The 22,326-nt window shown below is 37.7% G+C and overlaps 1 protein-coding gene across 2 annotated transcripts in view; it reads left to right on the forward strand.

The window, feature by feature from the left end:
- LOC121321900 (PDZ and LIM domain protein 1-like) overlaps positions 1-19,188 on the forward strand; it is a 55,767-nt gene extending 36,579 nt beyond the window's left edge. The window contains exons 3-8 of one of the 2 annotated variants that reach the window (XM_041261282.1): positions 494-578; positions 10,510-10,580; positions 13,496-13,825; positions 16,576-16,721; positions 17,255-17,372; positions 18,749-19,188. In XM_041261282.1, the coding sequence (XP_041117216.1) occupies positions 494-578; positions 10,510-10,580; positions 13,496-13,825; positions 16,576-16,721; positions 17,255-17,372; positions 18,749-18,935 (937 nt within the window). In that variant the 3' untranslated portion in view covers positions 18,936-19,188. Of the gene's footprint in view, positions 1-493; positions 579-9,707; positions 9,908-10,509; positions 10,581-13,495; positions 13,826-16,575; positions 16,722-17,254; positions 17,373-18,748 lie in introns of both variants that reach the window. The other variant, XM_041261283.1, reaches the window with a different exon arrangement.
- Positions 19,189-22,326: the final 3,138 nt, after the last annotated feature.

Below are 22,326 nucleotides of genomic sequence, written 5' to 3' on the forward strand. Positions count from 1 at the left end.
CTCTCATGTTGTCCATACAGCAGCAAATGTTTTTGTTTGTATATTTTTATTCACACACAAGTAACCCAACTAGGGTAATTCTTTTGAACGTCGCAGTTTATCCATTCAACAGTGTTGCAGGGAGAGCATGACCCGGATGCAGTGTGGTCCTTAAAAGAGAAATCATTTTATTAATAATTCTCCTGGGAAGTTGATTTATGACCCATGATGTGGTTTTAAATAAATATAGCACTGTGATATCGACGACACAGGACACAGTAAAGGTAATGTAATGTATTTCTTGTAAACACTGCAGGGGGTACTGTAACACTACTGTAACACTAAGTTAATGTTGCCAGATTTTACTCAAAGTAGCTCATTTTAGTTACATTCACTCATTCAAGTTGTCAAAAACAAATTTGCGAAATTGCCACCAGTGACACACTGAGTCAAAGACTATTGTATGTCAGGTTGGATCACTGTATATAAATACAAAATGTTTTCATTTTACTAGGTCTGAAACCAAACTGTGGTCCCCTATGGTGGGTGATGAAGGAAAGACCAACCCATACAAGATGAACCTATCATCTGAACCACAGGTAGGGTTTCAGGCTTCAGACTGACAATGGTTTACAAGAGAAAAATCTTAACAGAATTACCATAATTCTTAGAATATAATGCACATCATTTGCAAACAAATAGCTCTAATTAATCAATGAACTTTGTCAATGATGTTGACTTATATACTTTTGTTGTGTCACCTCTTTAATTACAGAAGTGTGTATCTATACTTCTCAACTTTAAGAACCAATATGATGTAAGGCTCCATGTCCACCAGTAGTAGTTTGAAAGGATTTTGCATTTCCAAATATTATGTGCGTATATATGTAGATGAATTGTGTCGTATAGTAACAGAGGTATGTACTGTATCATTTGAGGTATGTACTGTATCTTATCAAGACCAAAAAACAGCACAGCTCATTGTAGTTCACCTAATGGTTCTTGATTGAAGAATAAGTGTGTTTTGTGGTTGATCTGAATACATGTCTCTCTATCACATGTTTTAATATCTTTTAACAAAATGGTTCATCATTAAATGACCATTTGCTCTTTTATTATGCATCATACAAGTAACCCATCATGACTATCACATGACTCATGATGCATACTGTATTGTGGCCTGCATATCATGATATGTATTGTATTGTGACATTAGTGTATTGTTAAACCAGACATCTTTCTTTTGCATATCATCCTCCATGTACCCTGCAGACTTTGTGATGCTCCGAGGATATCGCACGAATTATCAAGCACCCTTTATACAGGGAACATGCAGCTATGGCCAAAAGTTTTGTATCACCTAGATTTTTAGGATTGAGCCATTAATAAAAAAATAAAATTTAAAAAAACAAAACTGTATGAACATAATGTTGCTATTTTATTTAACATCAAGTAATCAAAGAAACTACCAATTAATATCGCAAAAGTCTACCGGAAACCATAGTAGCAGTACAGTATTTCATGTTAGATTTTGAAATTATACATTTTTCAGTTTATGTAATTCAATATGTTAACTTAACATTATTAAGCAGGTTTCATTCAACTTCATGAAGCACAATTTGTTAATTCTATAGGAGTCTACAAAACTTTTGGCCATAGCTGTATATGTAGATTTTCTGCCATCTTGCCTTAAAACAAAACCCTTTTTGCACCACATTCGTTTGATTCAGTTATATGAGTGAATGCTGTACAACTACTGTACAAACAAAGGATTCTTTGTGTTGAAGCCATAGATTACATCATTGTTTATATTTAGGAAGTATGTTTCCTAGGAGACAGAGCATAGAATTGCACACCTCTGGGTGTGTTCAAGGACTTGCATGTCATCAAACAATAATGATTAAAAAAGAAGCAGATGTACGTAGCCAAGAGACTGTAATAATTAACAATATGCTGACCTATGGTACAATTAAATACATGGGCAAGATATTATCAAACACCTTCCGTAACATCCCATCCCAACACAGGCCTTTTTGAGTATGCATGTTTGATACTGTTTCTTGTGACAAAAAACAAAAAACAAAAACTGTACTCTGGGACAACACAAGTTGGTAGCTGTTTTTAATTTTCTGAGCTAGGAAACCTCAATTAATTTGTATTTAAAAACAAAACAAAACAAAACAAAAACAAACGGACCTGTTTCGGTTCTCGTTACCACATGTCCAAAGAATGCTGTAAGACTGAAGTCAGCTAGTTCTCAAGATACACTGTGGGAATTGGCTTGAGCAAGTCCAGAAGCAAAGGCTGGTTTTCATTAAAGTACGGTTGTGGAAATAGAGTTAACTTACTTCAGAAGGTTATTGCTTTATTATTCCTGATAAATCCTTTGTACAAAAACCCTTTATAATTCCTGTGTGGATTCTGTAACTAGTCTGCCAGGTTTTCAGCAAGTTTGTGTTAAATTGGCAGTCATCTCAACAGAAGCAGTATTGTTACAGAAGAAATCTTATCATAAAGATAAAGTCTATTACAGGTATATAAAGTGCAACGTACACTAAGAAGCTAGTGTTATTCCAGTTTAGTTAACCTTTTCCCACCTTAATCCATATATAATGAACATATCATGTGCATTTTCATGTGCTTTATGAATATTGTCTTCACGTGTTAATTTACAACATGTTAGATGTGGTCATGAATATTCATGAGGTATGTGTGATTCACAATGACACCCCCCCTATCCTGATACTGTGTTATCCATTTAAGGCTATATAAACACTAAAATGTGTAAAATGTGATGACCCAGGAAAGCTACAGTAGACCTTGTGAAGGAGGATAAACTCCAGCATAACGTATTATTATCCACTGCCAAGGGGATATACTGTAGTGGAGGCAGTAGGAAATATACGTAGGAAAGTTATATTTCGCACATGTTTGCCAGTATCTGGAAAATCCAGTTGTCATGAAACTTGGTATTAATGCTGTTTAGCATAGGTTATTTGCAATAACAGATTGGGGTGTCTGTCTCTCTGTCTGTCTGTCCATCCGTCTGTCTGTATGATGCACTTACATTTTTGCATATATTGCTTAAACATTTCAGTGCTAAGTCTTGTACATCATGTCTTGCCTACAGTTTTACAAATCTAGAGAACTACTCATCCTATTGTGATAAAAGCTGTACGGACACCTTTTAGTGTTTATTGAGTGCTTCAGAATGAAGGGTAAATGGAGGTGCTTCTCCATCCAGTTGTCACCTTACATTTTTGCATATCCTTTGTGGCAGACCTAAGGGCTGCCTATACCTTTCAGGGTTTATTACTTACGTTGCACCCCTGTTTTAAAAACGCATGGTGTAGGCATAGTTGGCCATCATCTGTTGTATAACACGGGGGAGACCGCTGAATTTAAACTAAGAACAAACTGAAAAAGTTACTGTGCCAGGATGGCAAAGGGTTATTGAGACTCAGAGACAGTAACTGCAGGTTTTTTTTTTTTTTTTTTAACTGTGCATTTATTAAACAAAAGCAAATCAAAACACTGCTCACAGAGCTAAATAAAAAGGTCAAACAAAACAAGTCACGAACACAGACATCCAAAGGAAAACCCCTCGCTCACATCTTCAGTGAGCTTTATTTTAAGTACAGGAGCGTTTGTCTCTCTCCACGTAGAGGCAAAAACCTCTCTCCTAATAAGCTCCCTTTTTATATCATGTGGCTGTTCCCAATTGGCACCAGTTATATAACTTGGGAACAGCCACATCCTCACATGTATTTGGCAGGGATAGGGATTAACCCTGCCCCTGCCAACCAACACCAACACACAAACCAAAAACTGTTTACAAGCAGGGCCCTGCCCTGCTACTGTTACCTGTCTGGAGTCTGAATAAATAAAAGAAAGAGGAGCAGTGCAGTAATGTAAACAAGATATGTGACGCTGTCAATTGTTTGGTTTCATCTAGCCACTGCTGGAACTTGATATTTTGTTTGTAGTTAGGAACTCGGCGGAGGTAGCTTGTTTATGTTTGATGATGCTTGAGAATTATCATTTTGGATATTATTTGACGTAAATGAAAACTAAAAGAAAAGGGGTGCTATGATGACCTATGTTTAACTAATTATTAACAAAGTGAGCTATCATTTAGGGGTCCAGATCACCACTCGTTTTGCTAAACGGGGCTGATGTGGTCACTGTTTAGTGTCAGGGATTAGGATACTGTTCTGTTGATACCGCCGACCATCACAGCTTTTTGTAGAAATGCTTTTTGAAGATGGATCATTAGCACAAGCTATTTATTGGGGCATCAACCTAGGTATGTCACACTCCATGTTTACTTGTATATACTGTGGATGCACAGTACTCCTGTTGATCTGTATCATACTCTTACCTCAGATGAATATTCATGATCATATCTAATGTGTTCTTGTAGTTGACTCTTTCTGTCTTCGTCACTGCAGTGAAGGATCGGATCTGTTTCGGTGAGTGTGTATAGAGCTATTTGTGAACTATCCATAAGGGTCAGCATTTGTCTGTACTCACGCATTAGGCCAATGCAGTATTAAAGATGCAGTGATTCTAATGGTATTCATTCCCATGATGAGAGGTAGGAGTGTAAGGTTTGATTCCACGCTATTAAGCCGTCATCACCACTGGCCACTGCTTTCTGCTTAGCTGCACAAGCTATCTGTAAGAAGGCGCACACACAGCATATACACCCGGGGACTGGTCCATACAACCTTACTGCCATTTTCATCTAATTTATTAAATACGGTGCCTATAGAAAGTCTACACCCCCAACCCCGCCCCCTTGTAATAGCAATCGTAAATGAGCTCAGGTGTAACCAGTCGCCTTCAAAATCACACCCCAAGTTAAGTGGCCTCCACCTGTGTTAAATTGTCGTGATTCACATGATTTTTCAGGATAAATTCAGCAGTTCCTGTAGATTCCCTCTGCTGGGTAGTGCATTTCAAAGCAAAGACTAAACCATGAGCACCAAGGTGCTTTCAAAAGAACTCTGGAGCAAAGTTGCTGAAAGGCACAGATCAGGGGCTGGGTATAAAAAATATCAAAGGCCTTGAATAACCCTTGGAGCACGGTCAAGACGATTATTAAGAAGTAGAAGATACAGGGGGGTGGAGACTTATCCAATTATGATTTTTCAGTTTTGTATTCTGTAATGTTTTTCTCATTAAAAGCCTCATTTAAATGCATGAAACTCTGAGGCACTGACACACACACAAAAAAAATATATATATACACACACACACACACACACATACACACACACACACAGTACTGTGCAAAAGTTTTAGGCAGGTGTGAAAAAATGCTGTAAAGTAAGAATGCTTTCAAAAATAGACATGTTAATAGTTTATATTCATCAATTAACAAAATGCAAAGTGAGTGAACAGAAGAAAAATCTACATCAAATCAATATTTGGTGTGACCACCCTTTGCCTTCAAAACAGCATCAATTCTTCTAGGTACACTTGCACACAGTTTTTGAAGGAACTCGGCAGGTAGGTTGGCCCAAACATCTTGGAGAACTAACCACAGTTCTTCTGTGGATTTAGGCAGCCTCAGTTGCTTCTCTCTCTTCATGTAATCCCAGACAGACTCGATGATGTTGAGATCAGGGCTCTGTGGGGGCCATACCACCACTTCCAGGACTCCTTGTTGTTCTTTACGTTGAAGATAGTTCTTAATGACTTTCGCTGTATGTTTGGGGTTGTTGTCATGCTGCAGAATAAATTTGGGGCCAATCAGATGCCTCCCTGATGGTATTGCATGATGGATAAGTATCTGCCTGTACTTCTCAGCATTGAGGAGACCATTAATTCTGACCAAATCCCCAACTCCATTTGCAGAAATGCAGCCCCAAACTTGCAAGTAACCTCCACCATGCTTCACTGTTGCCTGCAGACATTCATTCGTGTATCGCTCTCCAGCCCTTCGGCGAACAAACTGCCTTCTGCTACAGCCAAATATTTCAAATTTTGACTCATTAGTCCAGAGCACCTGCTGCCATTTTTCTGCACCCCAGTTCCTGTGTTTTCGTGCATAGTTGAGTCGCTTGGCCTTGTTTCCACATCGGAGGTATGGCTTTTTGGCCGCAAGTCTTCAGTGAAGGCCAGTTCTAACCAGACTTCTCCTGACAGTAGATGGGTGTACCAGGGTCCCACTGTTTTCTGCTAATTCTGAGCTGATGGCACTGCTGGATATCTTCCGATTGTGAAGGGAAGTAAGCATGATGGGTCTTTCATTTGCTGCAGTAAGTTTCCTTGGCCGACCACTGCGTCTACGGTCCTCAACGTTGCCTGTTTCTTTGTGCTTCTTCAGAAGAGCTTGGACAGCACATCAGGAAACCCCTGTCTGCCTTCAAATTGGCAGAGACCTTGCTGATGCAGTATAACTACCTTGTGTCTTGTTGCTTTGCTCAGTCTTGCCATGGTGTATGACTTTTGACAGTAAACTGTCATCAGCAACCTAACCTTGTTAGCTGAGTTTGGCTGTTCCTCACCCAGTTTTATTCCTCCTACACAGCTGTTTCTGTTTCAGTTAATGATTGTGTTTCAACCTACATATTGATCATTTAGCACCTGTTTGGTATAATTGTTTAATCATACACCTGACTATATGCCTAAAAAATCCCTGACTTTGTGCAAGTGTACCTAGAAGAATTGATGCTGTTTTGAAGGCAAAGGGTGGTCACACCACATATGGATTTGATTTAGATTTTTCTTCTGTTCACTCACTTTTCATTTAGTTAATTGATAAATATAATCTATTAACATGTCTATTTTTTAAAGCATTCTTACTTTACAGCATTTTTTCACACCTGCCTAAAACTTTTGCACAGTACTATATATATATATATATATATATATATATATATATATATATATATATATATATATATATATATATATATATATATATATATGTGTGTGTGTGTGTGTGTGTGTGTGTGTGTATATATATATATATATATATATATATATATATATATATATATATATATATATATATATATATATATATAGATGGAGACTAGGGAGAAAAATGAGAGAAATATGTAGTCCAGGAGGGGGAAAAGGACTACATCCCCCAGAATGCCATGGAATTTAGACAGGAAGAGGTTTCTCTTGCTCAAGATAATGAACGTCACCTGCCTGTGATACAGGCAAGTATTTAAAACAGGCCAAGAAGCTTGTTCGAGGTTATCTGTGTGAAGCCCGTGAAGAGACCTGTGAAAGTTATTTAAAATAATTTTAAAAAAGTGCACATAAGTGTTTAAACCAGCTTCTGGGTCTGTATTTTAAAAGGGCGAAAACGAGCCTCGCCCACAAGACTTTGTTACAATATATATAACTGAATACATGTGAAAAACGTGAAAAAAGTTCCAGGGGGTGTGTACTTTCTATAGGCACTGTATTTATCAAAAAGTAATACTTGGTTTTCTTTTTAATTTGTGTATTCATAACAATAAACAAAATGATCAGATACAAATTTGCAATGCACTAGCAGCAACAACCTAACATGTTTTGAGAGAAGGTTTTACATTTTATTTAGGAACAGGCATTTAGCAGCTAAAACATATTGGAGTTTTATGTAGCAAATTTCAAAATTGGAAAAAAAAAAGAAAAGATGTTTTGGTTGCTGGTATTTTTAAACATATTATAAAAGAGTTAGCTGGTTGCTAGTGCCCTTGCTAAATGTTGCCTACAATTTGAAACCCTGAAAAACAACGTGGGAATCTTTGCAATAATAAACATGCAGTCACCGCTCCCTGCTAACTTGCAAGTGCTTAGTGTGTGTGTGTGTGTTTTTTTTTTTTTTTTTTTTTTTTTTTTTTGCTAAGCATTAGAGAGAGATTTCTAGGATCTCAAAATCTTTCTGCACAGTCCTGCATGACAGAGATGTGCAAAAAATGTGTTAAGGCAGGTTGTATAACATGTCTGTTTTTCTGATTAACACCAGAACCGCCACGTGGATGACTTTGACCCATACATTTTTAAACTATTTTATTATGAAAATGAAAGATAAATGAAAAGTTCTATTCATGAACATCATATCTAACATTTGCATCACAGAAACACCCTATTTAAATGGAAAATTAAACATGAAAGGCTTTATTTTCAAAATGAGTGCATATACAGCATGAAACAGTGAAAAAATATAATAAAATACACATTTCAAAAGAAACGGGTATGTACATATACCCGTGTACATGTGCAAACGGGTATATGTACACACAAAACTATAAAACCAAAATCATTGTTTCTAACACTACATAAGAATAAAATATAACACTACTTCAGGTATGACGGCTGCATTGTACTCTATGGAGGAGCGTACGCGTCTGCCAGCTGACTGTGCCTGCATCCAGGAGCTGTGTTGTAAACACAGATGCAGTTCCATTGAACACTATTGTGTAAACCGGTACATACAAACCTGGTACATACAAACCTGTAAAACCAAAATGTTTTTTTTTTTCTAAAAGTAATATAAAAAAAGAATATATAACACATGTTTCATATAAGGCACATAAGTTATTATTACCTGTCATTTCAGTTTGCTGTATGCCTCTGAGTGCAGCTTGCCGTATTCCAATCAAAATGACTACTTTCTAGATTAAACATTTCCTTCTGATATATTCCCTGTTGCATTTGTGGAACAAAACAAAGGATTGTTGTCTCCCAGGTACATTGAAAAATAAGCAACTAGGTTTTCACTGAGTTGGCATCTTGACAAATCCACAATCTTAGCAATCTCTGTCTCGCAATCAATCTACAAAGAAAGGCTTGAAATAAATTAAAAAAAAAAAAAAAAAAACATGTGTGTTAGGAGGAGGAACATGTCTTGTTTGCTGTATATATACACACACACACACACACATACACCTTACATTATATTTAAAAAAAGACATGTATTGTAATGCATGAGTCACATTGACCCACGTGGCGGTTCTAGGTAGAACTGTTTATAACTTTATCATTTTTTAGGAAATATTTAGGAAAAGTAAAAAACGGAGATACACGTACGATTTACAATAGAAGATTAATTAACATTTTAAATTCAAAATGGGCCAAACTGACCCACATGGCGGTTCTAGTGTTAAAAAAAGTTAAATAACCAATAGTCCATAGCAGTTTCAGGAATAGCAAACTTAATTGTGTTCAAAACTCCTTAGTTAAAGCTTTTTTTAATAAAGCCTTATATGTACGGTAGCAAGGAATACATACTTTTATTTTTCTGATCGCCAAGATTGTTTAAAAAAAAAAAAAAAAAAATTCTTACCACTCACAACTTGCTGCTTTTTTAGTTTTTCACTTTTGACTAAATTGAAATAGCGCATTTATCCTGCCACCACCCTACAATGGAAGGCTTAATTTCACTACGCACTTCCTGGGTTTCAGATAATTGTGCCCCACGTGACTCCTCATACTTCCTGTGTAAGGCATAGGTAGGGCTCTAATAACTGTAACACAGGAAGTCAATTTATAATGCTGTAACAGTAACAATTGGCTCCACAAGGGTAAAAAAAGTCTGAAAGATTAAATAACAATATACATTGTTATGCTAATGAGAGCTGGGCCTTGGCTTATACACCCTGAAAGCTCACATTGTGGCCACCGTCCAGAGGGTTCGCTAGTGCTGCATGCTACATGGCTGTCGCTGCCACGCGTGCATGAAGCCACGTCTCATTATTCTTTGCCCCCCTTGCATGCAGGAGGTGAAGCTCATAGGGAGCGCTCACAACCGGAGTGCTATGCCATTTTCTCCTGGAACTGCCTCCACCTCACCCAGCACTGGCTCCAACGTAGTGACAAATCAATACAACAACCCAGCAGGCCTGTACTCCAGTGAGAACATTCAGAACTTCAACAGCACGCTGGAGTCCAAGACCAGCCCACCGGAACCAAGCAAAATGTAAGTTCAGCACACAGCCTTCCTGAACACTGCATTACAGCCGTACAGAATTGGGTTTTGTACAGTTATTATGTGTTTATATGTATTGTTTTAATCTTGATAATTATATTTCAGGATTAGAAAGTTACGTATTCATGGACAGGGTTGTTTAAAGGCACCTAGTACAGACATATGCTGAATCAAATTCCTCCCTAACATTTGAAGTTGGGATGAAGTTGAGCCAGCTTTGATACCTCCTCCTGTGCAGTTAACTTCTGTTGCATGAGAGGCAAAAAGTGCACAGTATTTGCACAGCGGTTAACACAAAAAAATGTACAGGCAAGTTATATAGAATATCTAGTTAAAATTGTTCACTTTACTGCTTAAAGTATTGAAATTGAATGAGCTACACTCCTCATCATTGCCAAGGAGCCACTTGCCACTCGTCAGGTGAACAGGTAGGTGGTCAGCCCTGTGCTATACTTAGTGTTCTTTGCTGTAGTTTGTGGCCTGCTGCTGGCCTACAACTGAAGACACAAGGATTTCCAACATTGAGTGGCCTGTCTGTGTTCCTTCCAGACAGGGACCTGTCCCAGTAACACTGCCTGTTTCTTTGTCCCCAGAGACCCACCCATTTCCAACATGCTTTCAGTCTGACCCACCAGCCCTTAAAAACATCTTCATGTCAAAGCAGGTGCTTTTACTCTTCTTCTCAGTGCTCTCCTCTAATGCATCCTTTTCACTGTCTGTCAGTCAGTCTAAATCTGTCACAAAAGGCATGCTGTTGATTGAGGTTGTACAGTTGCTCGCTTTTAAAGACGGATTGAATATGCTGTTTTTTTTTTAATAACACGTTTTAGTGCATAGTTTTTACTTTAAACTTGGTACCTACTGCTAGTGCTGGGATAAATATGTGAATACTCTTGGTTCTCAAACAGGGACCTTGAGGAGGTCTTGGCTTCAGCTTGTCATAAGCATGCGCAGAAATGAACGCGTTCTCAGGTTACGTAACACATTCTGGGGCTGCATATGGTGTAATAGAGCTATTTCAGCGGGAGCACGACAGATTACAAAGCAGAGGAAAAAATCACTGGAAACACACAGAATAAATACCAGATGTGGATACATTTTAATTCGACTAATGGCATCAAAACCACAAAACTCACTGAATGATGATGCAGAACTTCCATCAGCAAATTCAACCGTAAGGGCTAAAGAACAGCGAGGAGGTGGTGGTGTGAGTAAAAAATATAAAGCCGATATTAATCCTGCAAAATTAATGAAAATGAAGACAGCTACTTGAATTTCAGTTTTATTGGTATTGGAAGTGGATATGTACCTCAACCGCAGTGTGTAATTTCTGCACAAGTACTATGCAATGAATATTTGAAACCCTCCAAATTACAGAGACATTTAATTACCAAGTATAAAATAAAAACAAGCAACATTATTTTTTTGAGCGAAAGGCTAAGGACTGTTTGGTACTGCAGTCGTAATGAAATCCACAACTACCACAGATAAAAAGCTTGTAGTGTCATCGTACATAGTGTGCAAAAAATTGCTAAACCAAAAAAATCACATGCGATTGCTGAGGAGTTGATAATGCCGTGTGAAATTGTAAAGGAAATGTTTGGAGAGCAGAAAGCCAAGGAACTGGCAAAAATACCAATGTGAAATGACACAGTCAAACGTCAGATCGCTTTTATGTTAGAAGACATACAGTAGTTTCACAGTTCATTGATCAGCTGTGTGACAATGATTCTGCTATACAACTTGTTGAATCCACAGACATTTCTAAAATGTCCCATTTACTCACCTATGTTCGGTAAAGTGTGGAATAAGGGAATAAAATTAAAGGAAGACTTTGTTTTGCAAAGAGCTCAAGACAACAACAAAGTCAGACGATATCTTCAAACTGTAAGATGGTTTTATGACTTCAGCAGAAATCAGCTGGACTAATCTGCACTGATGGAGCTGCAGCAATGACCGGAAAGCATTCTGGTGTTTTGCAAAAAAATAAAAGCCGTTGCACCGCGTGCTATTTGAACAGATTGTTTTTTACACCGAGAGGCAATTTCTGCAAAAGAAATATTGAACCAGGTCTTCACAGTGTTCTGAACACAGCGGTAGCACTTGTTAATTTTATTAAATCCAAAGCAAAAAACTCCAGGTGTTTTCCTGCACTTTGTGAGGAAGGGGGCGCAGGGCACCGTTCCTTGCTCATGCATACAGAGGGAAGATGGCTATCTCGAGGCAGATTGCTTACCTGTATATTTAATCTCAAGGGAGAGTTAAGTTCTTTCTTAGCTGAAAAGAATCCTGAACTTCCTGAAATGCAGAAAGATGACATGTGGCTGGTTGGCAAAACTGGGTTACCTCACAGACATATTCAGTGAAATGAATCAAAGTATGCAAGGTGGGAGCACACATTTTATTGCCCAGTGTGGAAGAATTGATGCATTCAAAAGTAAACTACAACTCTGGAAAGTTTGTGTCTGTGGGGGGGGGGGGGTCTACTGAAATGTTTGAGCTCTTACATTCTTTCATTCAAGAATAAAACCTTGACTTTGACATAATCACCGCAGCTGGCAGCACATCTCTCTGGTCTACTCAACAAATGTAGTGCTTACTTTCTTGAACTCACGAATGAAAAAGCAGCTATACACCTTTGGACTACAAACCCCATTAGTGAGAATATTGAAGCTAAACTGACATCCTCTGTCCCATCAAAGATGTTAGAAGAGCACATTGACATTTCATCAGACAGCTTCCTCAGAACCAAGTTCGGTGAAATGCAGCACTGCTTATTCTGCAGCACTGAAAGTGTTGGTCCCATTCAGTACAACCTACTCATGCGAAACTGGATTTTCAGCCAGTACCGAGCCAGATGAACATTGACCGTGACGTGCATGTGTGCGTTGCAAAGATACCTCCACGTCTTAACAGAATTGTTGCTCAGCACCAGCAACAAGTTTCACATTGAAGCAAAAATGTTGAGAACCCCTGCTCCAGCAACCAATGGGGAAATGAAATCATGATGAATTCGTAATCACTCCTCAGTTTTCACAAGTGAGGGGTGCCATTTTTTCAGCAAATAATAATAAAAAAATTGTCCCATGACATGCTACTGCATGTAAAAATTGAAAAATAATATTAATAAAATACCAAAACTTATCATGGACATGTTAAGTAAATTGCAATGGGCAATTGTTTTTGTAATAGGGGATAGTCATTTGTGCAGAAAAATAATAAGAAGGTACTGACACTTGGCAGGCTGAGCTATTTAAAGCTATATCTTGTGAATACTTGCCTGAAACTTTGCATGAACTTTGCAGTTGCACATCTTATTTTGTCTTAATTTTTTTGTCCATCCCATCACAAACAAGCTACAAAACAACAGCATGTGCTCTCCCTCTGTGAGTAATGGGCATGCATGCCCATTTTATAAAACTGTTCAGCTTATCAAACTGCCGTTTTAATGACTTGGTTAACCACTGACTATTTATTTGTGTTCTCTTCATGAATTCCCTTCCGTTGCTTGCTTGCTTCGAATTCATCAATTCCGAACACCCTCTGAACTTGCCCTGTATAACCCTGTGCCCTCTCCAGCCCTCTTTCCCCCACGTGGGGGTACAAAGCTCCCTTTGCTTCTGTCTACGCTCCTCACAAGCCATGCTCCTCCTCCTCCTCCTCCTTCTCCGCCCCCCCTGTCCTGCAGAGGCGGCACAGCACGTCTTCCATCAGCAGCCAAGTGCGCGTGGGCCCCGGAGAGCTGAAGCAGACGGCTCGCTACTGCCCCAACAGCCCTGTGGAGGTGGAGGTGCCAGGACTCAAAGTCTTACATGTGCAGTTTAACTCCCCTTTACAGCTCTATTCACAGGCCAACATTATGGATACGTTACAGGGCCAGATCTCCACAGTTAACCCTGATCTTGTCAGGTAACAGCACATCACTGTGTGCATGTATGTGTATGTGTGTGTGGACTATGTTGCAGTAGGCTTCAAAATATTAGGCAGTTAGGAATTTCAGCATTAGGTGTTAGGAGGTATTAGTGTGGTAGGGATCCCGGGTTCATAAACCAGTTCAGGTGAAGTGAAATGTTTGGTGGTCTGAACCTAGGCCCTAGTATACATTGATGTACAGTAATACACATCACACCATGAACCCCACACAGTTTGGCATAATTTTTTGTCTCCTCTTGAGAGGCCCAGGACTGAGTGGCTGGCAGGGAGTGTTCAGGTCAGGACTGAGGTGCAAGTTGTGAGGAGAAGCTCTCGTCTTGGTACCTGCTGGGTCCAGGGCCATTGTGACCACTATTTGCTATCTAGGTGGACTGTTGTGCCCTACTGGGCGGGCTGCTGAATCCAAATTACTTGGAGGAATAGAACAGTTTGTAAATGTATGAAATTAGCCAGAAACAACATTGCAGGAAGGAGACACTTTTTTTTCTTTCCTTTGCCCATGCAGCCCACGATGTTGATATATTTGACTACTGAAAATGTCCTAATATTTTAGAAGCCCACTGTATATTTTCAAACATGCCGTTTTCCACACTGGCTTCACACATCACTGCAAAAACAAATGTGTTACTTGACATTGGCACTACACTATTATTATTATTATTATTATTATTATTATTATTATTATTATTATTATTATTATTATTATTATTAATGAATCAGGTAATATTTAATGCAAAATGCATGATTTCACGCCAAAATAATTATATTTTAAAAAACACGCAATTAAACCAATCCTGTCTTTTTTTTTTTATTTAGTTTTTCACCCATTTGTGAAACACTTTTTTTTTTTTTTTTTTTTAATATGAATGTGTTTTAATCTGTGATATGGATCACAAGCACTTAAGGAAGTTTCTAAATGGCCACTAGGAGGTGTGCACTGGTAATTTCTTCCCCTCTGAAATAGCGAGGGGGAAGAAAATGATCAACTCACACCCCTAACGGACCACTAGAGGTAATACTGCTGGTGTAAAAAATATATATATTTTACAAATTGAAAAGGTATAAATGATTTCTTCATCTGTACACATTGAGTCTTGCATTGAAAAAAAAAAATTGATTATATGGGTGATGCATTAATTCTTCATTTTCACACAGAAAGTTTATTTGAAACAGTTAAACCAGTGAGATTAAGGGACTGTAGAGATCTAGGAATAAAGTTTTGTTCCGCATTGAAACTTGCCATAGATGCAGCACACTGGTAGGACAGTTGCATGGGCCTAGCCTATCCGACATTGATATGTAAACAAACATGTGCCTCATTGTTATCCCTGTAAGCTCCATTGGCAAATAGTCTCTTTTAGAAACACATCATACATACTCTACTTGTGAAAAGACCTCAAATATTTCTTTTTTGGTGGTTGTTTTGATTTTATTAACAAATTTCAAATTAAAAACTGTGTTTAAAAAATTTAATTGTGCATTTGTCTAGCTTAAATGAACCAGCAGTTTTGTGTCTATAAAATCAGGTTGTGTGAGCTTCTGAAACTTGTGTAAACTGTATTTACAAAACTGTGTAATGCAGTGATACCATGGGGCTCCCTTCCTACCATTCACACTTGCATCTAGGACTTATAGCTTTCTTAAAAAAAATAAATAAATAAATAAAAAAAAATCTCTGTTGCATGCTTCCAAAATACTGTTAGGATTACTGTGTATAACAGGGGTGGTCAAAGGTGGCCCTTCTACTCATGGACTTTGTTCCACACTGTTGTAAAATTTGTAATTGAACCAATTCAACCTCCATCCAGACTCTGATGTAGGTAATGATGCCATTTTACCTGTTAAACCTGGAGTGGAATGGCCCTCCAGGACTGTGATTCGACACCCCTGTTGTATAGGGAGCTCTATATTGTCCAAAGCTTGAAAAAGCATGTCTGTTCTTTGAGATATTATATGTAGTAATCTCTGTTCTCAGGGAACATGGCAATAGAGACCACCTTCAAATTAAGGACAAGAATTTTATTAACCCCTCGATATACAGTAATCCAGTGGAGCCTCCGAAAACTGTCAAGAATTGTGTTTGGAGGCTTACTGTATAACATTAACATGAAGAGGAATGTTTTAATAGTTCAACAGCAGTGTTTGTGTATGTCTGCTCATATGGTTGTTTAGATACTTGTTTACTCAAGGGTTACCCTTTATGGTTATTGTTTATTGAGCTTAGTCAATTCTTGGTACTTTAAGGGGTGGCCCAAACAAGGTAGTCTGAATTCATGTTTACTTTAGTGGAAGATACTGTATAGCACGAGAAGGGCAATGTGATTAGTGTACATACAGAATGATGTACACACAGCTGTTCATATTAGGACTGCAATTCATTCAAATCAAACTTGACTGGAAAACAGTCTTGCTGTCCTCGGTTATTAAGATATCAAAGGAATTAAAGTTTTGGGAACACGTTTATACAAGTATGTGATAGCTTTCATACAACCGTCATAGTAACCTTTTACCAGATTCAGCTCTGAATTTAGTATAAAACACTGTGCAGCACATCTGTAAAGACACAAATGCTGCTTTTAATATGTATGGTATTGTTTGCACTCTTGAAGAAGACCTACTATTTGAGCAGACAAGAGAACGTTTTTGCCACCCTTAAGAGCTGGCACCACTCACATGTTCCATTCTGAAGTGCCTTTTTAATGGCTTCTCTTTTATTGCCTTTTCAGTATAGAATCCCAGAAACCGACAGCTAAACTAGCAATAGACACAGAGTCAGAGGTTTACAAAATGCTGCAGGAGAATCAGGCGCTTGTGGAGCCTCCCAGACAGTCAGCCTCCTTCAAAGTCCTGCAGGAGATCCTGGAAACTGATGGTATGAGCCTGCCACTCGCTTCGTACTATATACAAGCCATGTAGAGCTGTGGCCAAAAGCATTATGAGAAACGAGAAACCTCTTCTTAGTTTCATATTATTTGTTAATCTCTTCTGAGTTTACTTGTAAACATTAAAGCTTCTGCATGTTTTCCCCGTGCCAGCAAGGTCTGCCTTCTGACAAAGAGAACAACAATTAACATAAGCAGAAACTAAACAGTTGTGGGTTTCCACAAATAAAAAGCAATAAGCACCAAAACAGCAAAATCACAGCCCTTGAATGAAGCTCAGTTTAATCACTATTCAGCCATAACTATTAAACACTCAATAGTACTGGATTAGGAAATAGTGTATTTAAGAAACTCAAATTCAATGACAAATGTTTAGACTAGAAGTCTTTTTGTCTACAGAAGTTTCAAAATATATATATCGTATATATATATATATATATATATATATATATATATATATATATATATATATATATATATATATATATATAATATATTTTTTTTTTTTTTAATTTTACTTTAGGGGATGTGGATAAACCATCAGGATTCAGAAGTGTAAGAGCTCCTGCAACAAAGATAGGCTCCACTGCTGGGCATATTGAAAAGCTGCCCACCTGTGATCAGTGTGGATCAGGCATTGTGTAAGTGTTCAGAAGGGTCACTGTAATGTGTGTGTGTGTGTGTGTGTGTGTGTGTGTGTGTTTCTAGTAACCAAGGCCTGAATTCAATCAAAGTATATGGCTTTGCCATAGCAGTGATTTTGATTGAATCCAGGGCCAAGGCTGGTTTTGCTTTGATGACTGTATTTCCCAGCCCACTTCCAGGTTGTACACAGTGCTCTTGTGCTGATTTGACCAAAGATATATATCGTATACCTGTACAGAGTTTACACTGGCTGCTAGTGTATGTGATTCTCTATTTACTAAGATACAGTTGTCGCAGTTGAAGAGGGGGTTGAAATTGAAGTTGTACATTTAGTGGCAATTTCTAAAACCACATCAGAAATATTAAACTTTTGAGTCTTTTAAAAATTTGTCCCTGTGGTTAAAGATATGCATTAGTCTGCCTTGTAAGTCCTTATAAGTAATTAAATATGCAGAAACAACAATGGAGAAGTATACACATTTCATAAAACATAAAAACATAATATATTAGAAAATGTAGATGGAAGTATTCATTTTAAAGAGCAGCTATTTCTGAGTAGAAATATCAGAATCATTTGACCTAATGTATTGTTCTTGTTGTTATGATGCACTTTGTGATATTGTCTGTTTGTCTGGTGACTTTAACTCTCTTTTAAAGCATCTTGTTGCCTCAATGTAGCTCTCAGAATCATGTCTAACCTCCATGTACTGGTGTAACCATTACCCTCCCACTACAGCCCTAGTAGATGTAAGAAATAATACTTTTGTTCTATGAGGTATTTCTTACTGATATATTTGTGATTAATGGGGACTGGTTAATGGTGATGTACAGTACTTCGAGTTAGACAGGAAGTTCACTTGAGATGCCTTTTAAATGATTGAGATATCTCAATGAAATGAAGCTGTAGTTAATTTAAAGACATCTCAAAATAAGTATTTAAGATACTGTAACGCCATAAATATTTGCAAGCCTTTTATTAAGCGTTTTTCGCCTATCGAATACCAAATTCCACTAACATTGCATACTTAGTATATTGCAACAGGTTGCCAACATTTCTGGAGCAAAATAGGTTTTATGGGAGCTTCGCCAAATATTTTGGTTGTTAATATTTATGGCTTTACAGTATCTCAAAATATATTTAAGGAGATATTAATTTATATTACATGTAAGGTATCTAAAAATGCATTGCATGTATATTATTTTGAAAGTATATTTAAAGATATCTCTAAATGAATTTTAAATGTACTTCAAATGATTTTAAATATACCTCCTATTTTAAGATCGGTCTATGATCACTTGGCTTGCCAGCTGTGTGTTTTAATTCAGCTCCATATTGGTTTTGATTGATGGCATGTTTTATTTTTCTCTCAAGGGGAGTGGTTGTTAAGCTGAGGGACAAGTTCCGTCACCCCGAATGCTACACCTGTACCGACTGCGGCATTAACCTGAAGCAGAAGGGACACTTCTTTGTGGAAGACAAGATCTACTGTGAGAAGCACGCCAGGGAGCGGGTCACCCCCCCGGAAGGGTACGACGTGGTCACCGTATTCCCAAAATAAACCGTCTCACTCGAGTTTGCTAAACACAAGCATGTCACATTGGAAAATGAGCATTTATCATTTTTTAGTTCAATTACAAAAAATACATACAATTGACTGAAGTATGAGATTTTGATTGGCCTCCTTGTTTTGTGGAGTGGTTTATCAATACACTGGGTTGTGTACTAAAGATTGGATATGTGTTGATTGTACCTTTTTGTTTGAGTAAGTGGCCCATATAATTAATGTGCGCTAAAATAAACTGCTCAACATGTTTTTGTTTTCTTTTGTTTTTTCAAATGGAATTCAAGTTTATAAAATGATATAATAAATGTAACTTATATCAAAGAAGCCAAAAAAGGTCTTACCTCTCATTAGCAAAACAATTTTCTTGCAAGTCCTTTATCATTCTTTAGTAGATTTTTGGTTTATTCTTCCCAGCATTTGAGTTATAAAGTCTGTTCAGCATTACACTAGGTAGCATGTATTAGGACCACTTAGGTCTTTTTAACAGTAAAAATCAATATATAAAATTAGATACAATACTAAGAGTGGTCGATTTTCATTTTCAATATTGAAATTTGTTTGCAAATATTGTGTGCGTTAAATATTAAATTGCACTTATTCTTCCCAGAATCCTACTGGAAAAATGTGGTGGAGAGTTCACCTTTTTGTTCTGAAGAAAAACATTTATAGTTACAATCACATTACTCATATTTGTTGCTTTTCTCTTTGATAGCTGGTATTCTGAATTTAAACATACACCAAATACTACAGTCAAAATCAATTGAATTTTAAAAACATGAACACTCATAGTGCAAGAGTATGAGGGCCCTTTGTAAGTGTGTGCAGTGGTGTAAAAAATCATTGTGTTGTAGTCATATCTAGCAACCAAAAAATTATTACTCATATGCTAAGTATCTAATTGCTGCACTTCCATGAACTGTTATACTAACACTGAGCAGACAAGACCATGTGGATTCACAAACCAGTTAAACCTGACCTATCACAGCGGTTAGTGAGTGGCTCAACTGGTAAAAGCACAGCCGCGTTGTGGGGTAAGCGCAGGTTCGGGTCCCGGCTGTGCAGTCACCGTTCTTCACTGGGGATTCTGGAGGGAGTGTTGCATTGGCTTTGGTACTCCCGCAGGTTTGGGAAGCAAAACCAGCAGGGACCATTTCTCCTCATCGTGCTACAGCAGACCCTACTGGCCAGCACTGAGTGAGTTCAGGTGGACACCTGCAGGGCTGGCCTTTGTCCTCCAGAGGCTGGTAGCTTGCTGACATCTGCTGTTGGGTTCCGGGGTGTGAAAGTGGAAACTGGATTGGCCATGGGATCTGAGAATGACGCCCACTGAAACTTTGGTTCTGCTGCTGTGTGGGGAATTACTGCAATGAGGGGAGGAAAAATAACAGCTAATTGTTCCTAGAACCAGATGGATCCAGTATGAATCAGCCAAAGCAACATACCCCAACCACACCTTTTGTAAAAAACAAAGAGCTTCCTACTCTCTGTCCTCAAACCACTTATACATGTGTCGTCAGGTCCTGGTATTTCTGCTGCTTTAAAATAGTGATCAGGGACTTTGTTGACCCCCACTAGCATTTATAAAACACTTTCTATTGTCTTGGATAAATGGATTTAGTTCCCACTACCGTGTCACATAAAAATAAAAAATAACTCCAGGCATAGCCTGCATAATCTACATCTGCTTAAGGTTGGTAGTTTATAGTTGTATTGGAAAATGTACTGTAGCTTTTATAGATATCAGAATTTATGTGAAGACTGTGAAGACCCAAATGAATGCGTCACCTGAGAGGAAGCCCGTTTACACAAATGTAAATGTGTTTTTGTATAACTGCATCCGTATGTAAAAGTGATTTGTTAAAGTATGGGTTACTACACCTGAACAAAACGACTGAATTGCATCCTTTCAAGTAAAACATCAGGTTCTCATTGTCTGCTTCCCACAGAACCAAATCCACACCATAGTGTCAGCACTATGAAAAACGGCAACGACATTATTGAAGCCATTTTTATCTGGACACTGCATCTACAGTTATTTTTAGCCTGACAATTTTTTTTTTTTTTTTTGGAAAATGAACTCTTGTCTTGCTTTCACCCTTGTCTTGGAAATTAGCCAGTATGAAAGCAGTGATATCTTATCCAGTTACTAAGCACCTATAGTGGTAGAAACGCCTGCTTCAAATGTGATTCCTGACCTGCAGTTTAAGCTTTTTCCTTCCCACGTGCAATTGGTTAGAAACATACATTTCAAGAGACATGACATTTCTGTTTATGAACATGACTGTACAGGCTGTGTAACTTGCAGATGTTGTGCTAGGACTGACTTCTACGTTTTCTAAATCCTGATGAAGGTGCACGGCACCAAAACGTTGATTTGACTTGTTCGCTTTTTAACCTTGATGTTGCACAAATAAAAGCTCTAGCGAGTGCCGTAAGGTGCTTTGACTTAACTGTTTCACGTGTATAAAAGCAGCAGTCTTTGCACTAGGAGAGCAGAAGCATGGATTACTTTAAGAAATATTACAGAAGCAAGTAAATCTACATATTGTATTGTCCTATTTTAACCTTAAGTTCACTATAAGGGAATTGAATTTGCAGAGTGGCTGGAACCAGTAGAAAATCAAGTTCTACGACCAGTAATACATGCTGAAAAGAGTGCTGCTAATTAAACATCAGTGTTTAGAGCAAGTATATACTGTACATATTTCTCATTCCATTATTGAATAATAACAAAATGGTCTGTTATTTGATAAGTATTAAACACTGAAGTATTAATGATTTAGTAAATTGTCTGGAAGGGCGTGTAGATCCAATTGTAACAAAAATTGTTAATATATAGTCTCACATTATGTGGATGCTGTCTGCCTGTCCAACTGACTTTCACATTTTTATTTTTACATATATATTGAGATCTGCTTGTCCAACTATTTGGCGATTGTTGAGTGTATAATAATCTGGGAGTGCATGGAGGTGAGCTGTCCGTCATATAACTGCCTGTATGTAACACACACACACACACATTATATATATATATATATATATATATATATATATATATATATATATATATATATATATATATATATATAAATAAGGGGAACCCTTGGGAAACTTAATTGAAAAATTCTTGAAGAAAAGTTTCAGATTGTCAAAAGAGATTGTCAGGGAATATGGAGATGCAGTTTGTCTCTATTTGATACGTTACGTTTATACATATATCAAGAGAAGCTTTTTCAATTGTGATGAAACTTGGTCTGGACACACTTTAGCACGAGCAATTGAGAGCTTTAAAATCTGGGCTTAAATTAAGGCATCTGTTCATCTGTCTGTGCATGTTTTTAATGTAACTGATAGTCCTAATTTGAATTTTCAGCTGTGGTAGGAG

Source organism: Polyodon spathula, chromosome 10 (assembly GCF_017654505.1).
Source record: "Polyodon spathula isolate WHYD16114869_AA chromosome 10, ASM1765450v1, whole genome shotgun sequence".
Lineage (NCBI taxonomy): Eukaryota > Metazoa > Chordata > Actinopteri > Acipenseriformes > Polyodontidae > Polyodon > Polyodon spathula.